The sequence below is a fragment of the Phallusia mammillata genome, chromosome 1 (genome assembly GCF_965637545.1).
Source record: "Phallusia mammillata chromosome 1, kaPhaMamm4.hap1.1, whole genome shotgun sequence".
Lineage (NCBI taxonomy): Eukaryota > Metazoa > Chordata > Ascidiacea > Phlebobranchia > Ascidiidae > Phallusia > Phallusia mammillata.
Window position 1 is genome coordinate 22,352,894 of NC_137252.1, and position 13,734 is coordinate 22,366,627.

Below are 13,734 nucleotides of genomic sequence, written 5' to 3' on the forward strand. Positions count from 1 at the left end.
TTCAAAAATTGTATTGAACTTAGCGTATTTCGTCAGTTTCGGCATTTGGCCCAAAGTGGGTGTTAGTTAATTGCATTTTGCTCTAATTATCGAGTCGGGTTCACTTTTTTGAAAACGGATTATTAAAATAGACTAAAAGATGAGGCAAAGCTGCGAATTTAAAAAAAATAATGGGCCCGAAAAGATTTCAAAAATTGTAATAAAGTTAGCGTATTTTGTCAGTTTCGGCATTTGGCCCAAAGAGGGTGTTAGTTAATTGCATTTTGCTGTAATTATCGAGTCGGGTTCACTTTTTTGAAAACGGATTATTAAAATAGACTAAAAGATGAGGCAAAGCTGCGAATTTGAAAAAAATAATGGACCCGAAAAGATTTCAAAAATTGTAATAAAGTTAGCGTATTTCGTCAGTTTCGGCATTTGGCCCAAAGTGGGTGTTAGTTAATTGCATTTTGCTGTAATTATCGAGTCGGGTTCACTTTTTTGAAAACGGATTATTAAAATAGACTAAAAGATGAGGCAAAGCTGCGAATTTAAAAAAAATAATGGGCCCGAAAAGATTTCAAAAATTGTAATAAAGTTAGCGTATTTCGTCAGTTTCGGCATTTGGCCCAAAGAGGGTGTTAGTTAATTGCATTTTGCTGTAATTATCGAGTCGGGTTCACTTTTTTGAAAACGGATTATTAAAATAGACTAAAAGATAAGGCAATGTTGCGATTTAAAAAAAAAATAATGGGCCCGAAAAGATTTCAAAAATCGTATTAAATTTAGCGTATTTTGTCAATATTTTGATTTGGCCAAAACGTTCGTTGCGCAACCATCCTTGACGTTCTCTCGTATCGCATTCCTTTTTTCGATTTTATTCTGGCAGAATGACAATGGTCAATAAATGAGACGTCAAACGTACTTTTACCCTACATACAGAAGTTCTACCAATCCTGACAGCTGTTCAAATAAACAAAAAATAAAAGCTATTCGCATAACTACAGATTTTTAACGCAACCCTAAACTATAACAACAATCAACTTCTTTGCAAAAAGAACTGAACACAATGACATAAATGATGTTTTTCCAAAGACCTACTTGGGTTCGTAAATTGTATTCAATTTTACACGCGGTTTACGATTTTGTTTGACTGGCAACAAATATTCACTTGACAAACAGGAATAATTAATGTTTAAGAGATTCAAAAATGTTTTAATAGCTTTATAATGTTGTGCTTGTTTTTTTCAGAACTTATTAGCATATTGCCACATCATGACAAAGGCTGGCGTTTAATTTGTTTATTCAACAACAAGAAACGCGTATGTGCAAGTCAATATATGAACACACAAAGGCACGGTGTTTATTACCAAGCAGAACAGAACTGCGTCGATACAGGGACAAATAATTATGTCGTTACCCATACACTACAGCCAAATATACAACATTCAAAGCACAAAATGTAACAAATAATGATTCGTTACATATTTCGGCCAATAAGCGAACAAATGTTTTTCGAGGTCATAAAAAATTAAACATGTGGTTGATCTGGTTTCTTTCAAAGACACATGGACAAAACCATCAGAGAGGTTTAAATCGCAAATTATTTTGATCGATCGGAAACTGATTTTTTATACACTTCCTCGGTGCAACCCTATCACTTGGTGATTGCTGATTTGTTGGCCATCGTTTTTGAATGTGTCTCGAACATTTTAACCATCAGGTAGCCGAACCGTTGTTTGTTTGAGCTTGAAACCTCGGTTCGATTTCTTTCATGGCAAAATATTCCGCCACTTGTTTTGGGACTTCCCCCAATACGCTACTTGCTAGAGCACTTGCGGAGATCTAAAAACAGCGAATGTTTGGAGCTTTGAAACAAAAGTTAACATAATATCAACATGCAATCAAGGCTAAAAACCAATAAAAATTAATCATCTGTACCGTAATACTTACCATTTTAAACTTGCGGAATGGAACAAACTGGACAATATCCCGACTAGCTTTGCGTCCAGTAGCATCTGTCAAACGACGTTTATCTGCGTCTAAGAACTCCATGGCCGTAAAATCGGCGTTCCCTACTCCGACGATGATGATTGACATCGGTAGATCAGATGCGTGAACGATTGCTTGTACGGTTTCCGCCATGTCGGTTACTACACCATCAGATATGATAAGCAGAACGAAATAGTTCTGCCAAAACAATAAAAAATAAATTAGTATATTTTGCCGTAAGTAGTTTTCACAGTTTCAACAACAACAGGTGTGGTCTTACCAACAATTGTCATTTGGGTTTTATTTTGATTACGTAGTCAAAAGAAAAATGCAATATGGATTGCAATTATGGTGAGGTTTTAAATACCTCTGCAGATTCCGTTTTTTGTGACTGTTCGGCAAATCTTGCTACGTGGTTTATGATTGGCGAAATATTGGTGGGTCCATACAGCTTCACAGTTCGTACAGCGTTGTAGTATGCCTCCAAAATCCCTTCGACACCTTGATTTAAAAATAAGACCACAAAGGGGTAAAACTTGTTTTAGAAATCATTAATTGCATGCCGCTAAAAAATCGAGGTTATGTATACGAACCTGCGCAGTACGGATTGTCAGGTTGGAAGTTTAAAGCAAATTCATGGGATATTTCATTTGTTGGGGGAATTTTTGCACCAAATCCAAACGCAGGAAAGAGTTTGTCACTGTGGATGTACAAAAACACATCCTTGTTACCTATAGGCAGATGTACAAAATAAAGCCAATGGGTCGGCAACAGAAAGAGACGGTAAGCGTTTGATTTTTAATGGAAACAAAGCAAAAGTCTAACAGTGGAAAATAAACAGACAAAGCAGGAGTAAGGCCCAACTACACTTACTTAGACGAATGCAAACATTTGCCTTTAAAACATTTAAATATGAGTCGCAATCGAAATCCAACTTTAACGATTAATTTGAACCAACCTGTCGTAGTCTTGCACAACGCAACCGACAGCTTTGATAGCTTGTGCGTATTCGTTTAGATTGGCGCTCTCCAAGTAATGTAGTGATGTTTTCTGCCTTGGATCACCATTGGAACCAGTAAAATCAATTCCACACTTTAAAAATATTGATCATAAAAAAGTGTTATTCATAAACTAGAATAAACTACGACGTAAGAACAAGCATTTTATGCGTAATCATTAGCGTATTTAACCCCACCTATTGAGTAATACGGTTTCTTCTCTATGTCAAATTCAGTAATAAAGTACCGGTTTGGTCATTACATCTCAGCACATATGGTTGTGATTTTACAACCGACCCGTTTCCGTTTCTGATAATAGGCGGTTCTAATATTATCCATTCTCTACTTTTCTGAACAAAGGGTCATGTGTTTGCTTTAAAGGTGTAACGACGTTTCTTGATAATGTCAAGTTCGGAAAATGTTGCGGTATACTTAGTGATTTGTTTTGTGGGATGTGGCCGTATTGACTACCTTTTCAAGTTCTTGGCATAAAATTTCCCAACAAAAGAATGCAAAATGATGTTAAAATTTGAAATTGGTTACTGTTTCATCTTGACACATTTTTGTAGGAGAAAGTTTACAGATCAAACGTTAATTTAAGGTAAATGTAGCTTACCGTAAAGTGAATTTGACATCCGCCAAATAAATAATCCAAAAAGGAAAATCGCTTTACAACCTGTGAAAATAAAAAATATATTTTAATTTTTAACAAATGGAAAATCAAAACTCGAAAACGATGGTTCACATAAGTGAAGTATCACACAAACATTTGCAGCACATTAAAACAAACACAAACTTACACACTACATTTTACTAACAGAAAAATCCACAAACACACAAGATTTATATTTGTCTCATATATTTTATTGTCTTTAATAGGCTATACCTTGCACTGCGAGAAAGTAATCTTTCCCGAATTCTTGTAATCCTTTTTCTTTGTCTGTTTTTTCGGATTAATAAGACCAAATATTGTTGAGTTATTTGCGTCCAGCAGTTGAGCAACCGTGCTTTCAAATTCACCGATCAAATCGTGTTTTCCGTTGCTGTCGTAGTCAAAGCAGCTGAACTGTAATCAAACGCCATACTGGTTTAGCCTGATGGAATTTTGTTAAAAACAAGCGAAAAGCATGCTGCACTTTTTTAGTCAGCCCATATTTTGGCAGTGGGCAGTGGTAGGATTCAAATTTTTGTCAGTAGGTTCTATCACAAAAGTCATATTTTTTCAGCCGGTTCTGTTACAAAAAGTCATATTTCTATTGGCAGTAACCAGTAATGCTCACCGGTTCGCTGATCTCATAACATTTCGTGAGACGATTCTATAGAACCTGCAGTGCCAACCGGCTGAATCCCACCATTGGCAGTGGGTAACATGAGGCAAAATTTTGGACTGGCAGTACGTCTTTCAAATATTTACTGACCCAATGTTACCCTATAGAACAGTGGTTCTTAACCAGGGGGACACGCTGTTTCATTGTAAAATTATGAAAAATATAAAAGTGTTACATACCAACTAATGCACGTTTATTCTACCACAAAGAACTAAAAAGGCAATTGTTCGCACACAATTACTATTCTTTGCTTTTGTATGTGACGTAACAAACTGCTTTTGGGTGACAATTATGCCTTGTAATTCTGTTAGACCAGGTAAAATTATTGCTAAAATGTGAATGTTTGCACAATATTTAACGCCCCCGGGCCGTAATGAGGTGATCCCTGGTTTACAACATTGGGAACAGAAACTTCTGGTCGTTCCATTTCTGCATGTGTTTGATAAAAACTATCATTTTTTGGCCTGTTTCAGGGGGGCGTGAAGTGCCCGACAAACATCTTAGGGGGGCGTGGACAAAAAACGGTTAAGAACCGCTGCTATAGAACAGTGTTTCTTAACCGTTTAAGCGGTCGTACCCTTTGAGCTTTCATAAAATTTTCTCGTACCCCCTGTCTAAAATAGCCGACGGAAGTTAATAAATTGTAATAATAGGAATTAATATAATTTTAATAATAGCTATTTATAACTTGCGTGTTGGATGCATGCATTAAAACAGTATTGTAAGTAGTACAAAACCAACCCGTTTTAGACATATAACAAAGTAACTTGTTACGCATTCTTTGCAAATATGCCTAAATATGGTATGATTTCACCCTGCATGTTGTACCCCCTGCTTTAGTGCTTCGTACCCCCAAGGGGTACACGTATACCCCTGGTTAAAAACCCCTGCTATAGAACGCAATACCACCACCATTATTTCCGCTCAAAAGGCGTTCCGTTCATAAAAACAGAACCTTCCATAGTCTTTTACCACGTTTATTGGCTGCTGCGAATCATAATTCCCTTTGACTAACAAAAAAATCTGTATAGAAAGTTAAATCAATACAATTTTGGGAGAATTGGTGTGAGAGGCGCGTGGTTTTGTCGGATGAATCCAATTTGTTCTACGAAAAAATTTTACGACAATTCGTCGTATGGAACTTTGTGAACAATGCATAAATTCTTGGTTTTCACGATTTGAAAGCTTGTGGGTGAACAGATTAAAACGAAGATTACAACCTACCTTAACTGGACGATCAAAATTTCCCCCGCAAAGGGAATGAATTCTAACTGTAAACGTATTCCATTTCGGTTTGCGAGTGCCTTTCTGCACCTAAAACAAAAAATTGTATGAGAAGTAATATGAAAATCAGCGTTCGTTGCAATAAGCCTTCAAACACAAATTAACCCGTAAACCTGCATACTTTTACAAAACAAGTATGGTAACAGAAAAAATATTCAATAGCCCGTTGTACTCATAAAAGAGGTGCAAAAAATGTTATTTTTTGTTAAAATCAACTTCAATTAACCTCAGTCTGATGTATCATAAGCCATGTTCCGTCATCGTTTTTTCGCAAAATCTGCATGTACGGGTCGGATTTTCCAATGAGATCTTTTTTATCCAGAGATTCCCCACGCATTAATATCTCCAGAACGTTGTTGTCAGTTACCTCAGATGCTCTGATCTACAAATTTTGAAAAGAAAAATAATTGAATATTGTTCAGCATATTATGACTGCGAAAACCTATTAGTAATGAAAAAGGGCGAGTCAAACAACAAGCAAACAATGCGCAAAGATGACCTGTTTGTTGTAAAAAACTGTAACATTTTACAGACACAAAAAGACAAAGTCAAATTCCGTACCGTAATTGTAGCTCGTTTTGGCGCTGACGAGTTCTGTTTGTCAAGATCCAAAGTCATTTCTTTCATCGATACAATCTAAAACACACAGTTTTGAATCAAAAAACTAATCATTTTTTGCGTTGTCCCACAAATATAATCTCCCCCTCCGCCGCTTTCTGTCGATGTGTATACGCTATTGCAAAGTCATAAATCACACGCAAACTCTAAAATACGTTGCATTTTAAAACTTCTGAACGAACGTTTTTTTCACACAGAAAATTTGTCAAAAATACGTACATCCAAAGTTTGTGGTTATTTGGAGTCATAAATAGCGGGCAAAACACAAATAGCTATACCGTTTGACATTTTGCCTTGTGATGTCGCGGGTAATTTCATTCGTGGAGTACAATGTTGCTTTGATATTTACACAAGACCTTGACGTATTTGCGGCCTCGTTTAACGTCTGGAGTTACAAGTTCTTGGAACAAATTATTGCGTTGAAAATGACCGTAAGCGGGTATCTTGGAAACAGACGGAAATCGTGTACGTGTAACTTTAATTTAAAAGATTCATAGCAAGAAAACTCTTTCCGAACAAAAAGATTCATAATTGGCCACAAGTGTTACAGTATTAAAGTAGATGTATATTGTGTGTCATTGATTAAATTGTTCACAAGTTTCCTCAAAAACTGCGGGCTCGTGCAATTGCGTGCTGCTCTTCAATTCTAGGTGCAAAGGAATTCTTTGCTGCAAGTGAACTGGCGTATACGTACTAAATGTCGCTCGCAGTGGTTTTATGGTCCAACGAGGGAGCTCGTGTGTGGGCTATTCCTTGGCTCATAAATATGAACCAAAAACCTGTTTAATCTTTAATGGCCGATCAACAGGATTAAAATGCGTTGTATACCTTTCGATAGCGATCAAACACTTTTGGAAAAATATAATCACCATTACAAAAGACGTTGAATATATGTAAAAAACTGTTGTCAGCGTTATTGCGTTGTGGCAAGTAATTTAAGTAAAGTTACCTGTCCCAAAGTGACAGAGACCTTTCCTAGGTCGTCATCGTCTTTTAAAGTGTCCGATTCGTTGTCAATGTCGTACACCGCAAACTTGAGGAGTTGCATTTCCTCGAATAAGTAGTTCACATCGACAGCCGTGACGAATGTTGGATCGTTGTTGTTTTTTATCTTTTCGGTTCGACCCACCTGTAAAGTGCACAATTGCAAAATAATTTTGTTGTTAAAAGTTTGTTTTTAGGAAATCTCGCGACATTACGACATTTCAGGCAGCGGCTTAGTTTGTTGTATAAACGTTTCTCGTTTTCCTTTTCTATTGTGGATTGACCAACACTTAACTACACATGTTTGTCTTGCAAACCATTTGATCCAGCTAGCAACCAATTAATGCAAAACGGTTGCACACAACCATTTAGGGGTGGTGTGTTATGTCAAAGGTATTCATTAGAAAAATGCCAGACCTTCTGCTGGAAAACATTTACAACTTTTTTCTCGTACATCAACCGAGTCGTGGTATTTTAGGAGAGTGATCCTGCTGCTTTATATTTGACATTACAATCCATTTTGATACCAGAAAACTATCGTCCTGACATTTACGCTGGTAGCAGTTTTAATGACGTTAAGATTTAGAAAAGGGGTGTGGTAAAGCATGTCTTATAAATTAATCCACTTCTGAAACGGCGGAAACCAAACCCGGTTCATAAAATTCGAAGATATACGACCTGAATCGCAAATAAACCAACTCCTGGAACGACTATAGTTGTTAAATCTATAACCAAAATTATGTTAAATAAATATGAAAGTTTCATGGAAACGGTTGAAATTTGCGACTGTTTGTTCACAGGAGTTGTATCCAATGCAGGCATGAAACAAAGAGTAATTGAACTCTCTGCAGTATAAAACTGACGTCAAAAAAGTTTATTGACTTGTAAAATGTTTTAAAATGTTTACCATGCTTGTAATAGTGGAAATGGTTGCATGTGTCTCCTTTACTTGTGGTGCATTTTGCAGATCGTTTTGGCAAAATTTGATTAAGGAACTGAATAAAAGAGATTTGGCCTTTGTGGGCGTGGCTCATTTGAAAAGAGGCGTGGCGACAACAATTTTAGCTATGGGACAAAACGGCTATTAAACAAAGAAAATCCAAACATCACGTTACAACCAACATTGGGTAAATGTTAAACAGGGCAACCCGTTAGGCTATTTTATCGTTTGAAAACCGCTGCTTGTAAGTTTTTTCCTTGGGTTGTATTGGAAAGTGCGTGAGGGGTATATGGGGTTGACAGCAAAATATGCCGAATATATATTCAAAATTGGTAAATTGGTAAACATTGTTACGATCGAACTATATATTCAGTCTCTTTCCAACCAAAGTGTTGTTATTGTTGATTATTGGGTTCATTTGAAACCAATTCCTATACCCCTCTTGGGGCATTCACGGTGTTGCATCAGTGTCAACAGTTTTGCGAAAGGAACTGAGGTTACTTTGTGTAGGAAATACTTAAAAGGTGCAAAAATAGATTTACTCAAAATACAGTGGATTAACAAAACTCAGAACGTATTTAAAGTTTCAATATATGTTATTCCACACATACACACTTGCGTAGGCGTTACACAACAACAGTTTAGAAACCGCAAAGGTGAAAGCGCTTAGTGCATTACTTTAACTTCCGATTTGCAATTTGTCTCGGCGACATTTTATATGTAGCTCTACATTATTGTCGAAAAGCCAAACCCCTTACGCAGACTGCCATTGCATTCATTAATATGACAAACCGCTTTGTACTTGGCTTGGAATCGTGCGTTCCCGGCCATAAAGCATTCAAACTCGTATGTACGATTTAGGCGTATCTCAGTTTGCGGTGCACGTATTTGAACAATGTTGTTTGCCTAATTGTCGCAGTGACGCTACGTTGAAGCCACAGGCACGTAGAGGGTAGACCAAGATCATTCGTCACAGCCCACCAAACCGTGCAAACCCATATCCTGAAGAAAGTGATTTAACCGAAAGTACTGCATGAACGCAGCATGTGGTTTTCCATCAAGAATTGTTTAAGAGTCAATTTTATAAACATTCCAATTGTCTTTATTTTACCCTAAAACGTTAAAAATAGTAGCATGATTAACTTTGAGTGACCCATTGCAGCCAGAAAACTCGCCGTTAAAAACATTGCATTTTCCAGAGCGTTGTCTTCTGTTACTTAGTTTGATTTATGAATTTTGCAATGTAGCAGAACGTCGACATTTAACCTTAAAGTGCCGCCGTATGGGACGGCACAAATTATTGACGCGGAGTTTAGACAACTTTTCGCAGTGTATTTTAGGCTTGCACGTACGTAATAAGCGGGCCCGCAATGGAATGCGACTGTCTCCGTTTTATGTTAGGTCGAAGACGAAGACTGGCGATGAGACAATAAATCGTTGGACATGTGTGTTTTATGTGACGCACTCGATTGGCTTGCACCACGAAATAGTGTGTGTTGTGTCTAGGCGTTGCAGATTTGTCACACGATTTCTTTCCTTTTGTTGTTTCCATTTTAACACAGTTAGTTGATATATTCCTGGTGTGAAAATACTTCACATATTTAAATAGGTTTTAAAGACTATTTTTGATTGAGGATTGCGTATAGTGTTGCTTTCTTTGTCTTTAAAAGTAAAGTAATTCTTCACTTGAGGCTCACATGCTTATAAGAGGAAATTTGTCCAATTAAGTTAGGGAGGCCTTATAAACTTTTAATGTATCATACGACGATGAACTTCCCCTTACCAAGTGATTTAAGCTTGTGGTGCGCAAATTATGTTTAAGCTTCATTAAAGTCCCAACATCTCACCTCTTCAAATTTCCCAATAGAGTTCCTTTGCTTAACAACAACCATCGGATCTGAAGGGGACATGATGTCGCGGGGTAAAAGACCACTACACGATATTCGCAATTCAACTCGCATGCATAATGAATTAGCCATGTTTGTAAATGTTTGAAAACTGAAATACAGAAAGTTTATGTAGCACTAAGACCAAGGCGAAAAAGCGATAAAACACAGTTTCTGCAATTTGTCACCCGGCGATAAAATAAATGTTTACTATCAGATTCAAGGTCTTGCACATAGTGTGCCCAGACAGAATAGCAACGGAACGAGGTTAAGCGGGTGACAAATTGCAGAAACAGTGTGTATAACATAAAACCAAATAATTTATACATGACACATGACAAACACACTCAGGTCGCAATAAAACGAGCCCAAGTGCAAAAACACTGTAAGAACTACTGCATATAGTGGCAATAGAATTAGCCCTCAAGCAGTCTTTCGCTAGCTCAGCAACAATAAAACGCGTGTTGTTTCACAAACAAATGTAAACTAAAACAACCAGCAGAAACATTTTTATTTGTGACTATTGTCGCACAAATGATAGAGTTACTGCGCTTTAAATCACCAGCGGGGAATGTGATTTACTGCGACCCTAAAAACTGAAAATATAACTTACATTGACAGTAAACAAAAATGTCACACGAGGAAACGTCCTAAAACTGTCACGTAAACCTTTGGCTAGATGTACCTGTAATACCTCATAGTGTGCATACTGTTCTATCACTGCAATGTAAGAGAAAATCTGAGATCATTTGGTGTTGTCAGACGTTGGCAAGCCTCGGGCTCAGAAAAAGAAAAAAAGTTACAAAAACAATTTTGTGTCTATTGAAGGTCGCCGAAACGAGAGGTGTAGTAAAAATGCAAACCAAACACTACATGACTGACGTCGTTTGTTCAGCAGGGCTCAGTTGTTGACATTTGTTTGAACGTATAAATGCGTTAGTCGTGTCAATGTGAGACGCAGCTTTGAACAAAATACAGCCTGTATTGTTCTCGTATTTGCGTAAGTGTAGCCTACGTTGGATCTTACGTATTACGTCCACATTGATGTATGTTCACTGAATTTATTTTTTTTGCGTACATAATATGTTGAAAATCATGGAGCAGCACATTGTTTCTTTTTGTAGCTCATTTTGTGATGTAGCCTACGCAATAGTTATGATTTCGAAATGTTTGTTGCTTTGCCATTTTCTATGCAAAGGTTAAATATACTTAGTTTATCAACAACTTAATATCTTTATCTAAACAAAGCGGCATCCGTCACAAATAAAGTCATTGCAGCAGCAGTTTTGGTCACTGTAAAATGTTAGGGCCTACACGCATGGTTGATTTCAAAGCGGCATTTATCTTGGCACAAGAAAAACAACAATCTCAACTTTTCGTCTTTATCCGCAATGTTAGTCAAATAGCACTACGTTAATATGGGTTGAAAACAAACATCTAATGGACTGTACTGAAAAAAAAAACCTTTTAACTTGCACACCACCACAAGGCTATAGTTACACCCAGTGGTGGGATTCAAATTTTTTGTTAGGTTCTATCACTAAAGTCATATTTTTCAGCCGGTTCTGTACCAAAAAGTCCATTGATAGTAACCAGTAATGCTAACCGGCTTGTTGATCTTATAAAATTTCGTTAGACGGTTCTATAGAACCGGTACGAACCGGATAAATGCAACCACAGGTTACACCCCAAAGTCTTAAAGTATAAACAACTCAGGAAAGCATCCTTAAAGTTTAAATGTTGTCTAATCGTAAAAAAGTTGGAATAAATATCTGATATAATAGTGCAGTATTCAGCATGCTTGCTTATATTTTATTTTACCACAAGCCTACCGCTTGTTGACAACACTCTTCCATTAACTTTCAACCTGCAACAAATTTTACTTCTTCGTGGTTAGTTAGCCTGATCTCCAAAAAATCATACTAAGCACAACACGTATTGCACTATTTCATTATAAGCTTAAACTGGCACAAGATGGACACCACAACCTGAATACGTCCCTTTGTTGACCAGCTATTCTGTCAAAATAAGTTTTTTGCTAAAAATGCTGAGAACAAAAACTTGCAGAGTGAAGTTGTAGTTTTGTTGGTACAGCTATCTGTACATAACGTACAGTGACTTATCTGTCTATAGTGGAAGCAGGTAATTAGTGTCACATCCTCATCAAATATGCATATGTCATTATTTATACGCTCCACTAAACGTGAGTTAAAGGGTTTATCCAACCCAAAGGGCAAATAGAAACTCTCATGTGGAGTATTTGCGGGAATCGTGTTGCGAAAAGTAGCGGTTTCATTTGATCTGAACGCAGAATAGTACACGATTGACATTTACAGCGCTTAGTATAAAATTTCGCCTAATTTCGAGAAGTATACATTAACATGCGAGCATATATTTACAATTGGAACCGGGACAAATGATCACATTCTTATGTTCCAGTTTTCACCTGCATTTTTACTATTGGTTTTCGTTATGTTTACTCTTATATTTGATAAACTTGGAAATTAAACTAGCAAAAGGCTCCGTGATTATTCTATTATACAATGCCACACCCAGCATAATCAATCTTAATTGTGGCTGCATGAACAGTTACTTGACTTTAGTTCTTTGTTAGTGCGACGACTACGTAGTGCTTCGATATTTCTTAAAAAAACAACGGCTTGCAGTGAAGAGCTAACATTCATGATTTAACAAAAACTGCATCTCTGCAATGAGAACGTCAGCTGTTTGTTGCACCCGCACTTTGCAATAACATCGAACAAAACTTTGCTTTCTATGTTAAAAACTGTACAATCACTGCATAAACTGATTCAACTCACAACACTAATTGTAATGTAAGCATTCACTGGCAGGAAGTTTGACATTTGCTGGCTGTACAGATTTGCGACAAATGACAAATAAGCGCTGAGATAGGTTGATTGATTAATCGTTTAACAAAGAAATGACGATTCCTACGCACGACCCATAAAGGCCCCCACGATAAAACGTATTTTGCCCAACGCATGCACTATAATAGCCTACTGCGGGTGCTCCAAAAAATACCAGGAGGCGTTTCGGATTCGGTTTGTGCAAAAATATATTTGGGGTTCGTTTTTTTTCTTTGAATTAACCTGGCCAAAGGGGATTAAAAATCCATTTTGTTTAATTTCCATTCTTATTTTACCTACCGGTGCACCAGGAGTTTTTAACGATTTCAGTAATTACCCCTAAAATGATGATTTGAAATCATGCAGAAGGCAGTTAGTTAATATTTTTAGTTTGACGTCACAGTTAATTATATACGCTTTTTTAATGAGGCTAAATACGGCAACATGGTGGTGTTTTTTTCTGAAAAGTGAAGAACTATTCCATTTACAGCAGCGGTTCCCAACCTTTCTGGTGCCGTGACCCCTAGATAACCTTTGCCAATTTGCGGTGACCTCAAGGAAAAAAAGTACGTTATTAAAATTTACAGCATTTTTTTTAAACAATGAAGTGGTCCATGTGTTTATTTTATTGGGGCTAGTGGTCCTTTCTATTTGAATAAGACACTGAAGATGCTTTTTGAGCGAAATATATTTGTTTGTTTTTAAAACTGACAACTGATTTTAACCTGGAAATAAAGATTTCCCAAAACGTGTGCTAGTGGTCCATTGGCTAAAACAAGTTGAAAACCACTGCTTTAGACGAGCCCAGGCAAATTATCACCCACAGGTTGAGAACCACTGATTTACAGGTTACAAACA

At 37.0% G+C, this 13,734-nt stretch overlaps 1 protein-coding gene across 1 annotated transcript; it reads right to left on the reverse strand.

The window, feature by feature from the left end:
* Nucleotides 1-1,265: 1,265 nt before the first annotated feature.
* LOC145204757 (copine-3-like) lies at nucleotides 1,266-10,143 on the reverse strand. The gene is made up of 12 exons (XM_080077356.1): nucleotides 9,971-10,143; nucleotides 7,149-7,328; nucleotides 6,143-6,217; nucleotides 5,808-5,963; nucleotides 5,522-5,611; nucleotides 3,856-4,035; nucleotides 3,586-3,645; nucleotides 2,930-3,063; nucleotides 2,565-2,671; nucleotides 2,339-2,472; nucleotides 1,933-2,169; nucleotides 1,266-1,824 (listed from the first exon to the last, which is right to left on the reverse strand). Exons 1-12 carry the CDS (start codon nucleotides 10,100-10,102, stop codon nucleotides 1,699-1,701), a joined length of 1,611 nt encoding a protein of 536 aa, XP_079933482.1. The 5' UTR covers nucleotides 10,103-10,143; the 3' UTR covers nucleotides 1,266-1,698.
* Nucleotides 10,144-13,734: the final 3,591 nt, after the last annotated feature.

Coding starts and splice junctions, on each gene's coding strand:
- LOC145204757 (XM_080077356.1), bottom strand. CDS start 10,102: ATGGCTAATTCATTATGCATGCGAGTTGAATTGCGAATATCGTGTAGT. Junction 7,329..9,970: donor CTATTGGGAAATTTGAAGAG/GTGAGATGTTGG, acceptor TGCACTTTACAG/GTGGGTCGAACCGAAAAGAT. Junction 3,064..3,585: donor GATGTCAAATTCACTTTACG/GTAAGCTACATT, acceptor ATATTTTTAAAG/TGTGGAATTGATTTTACTGG.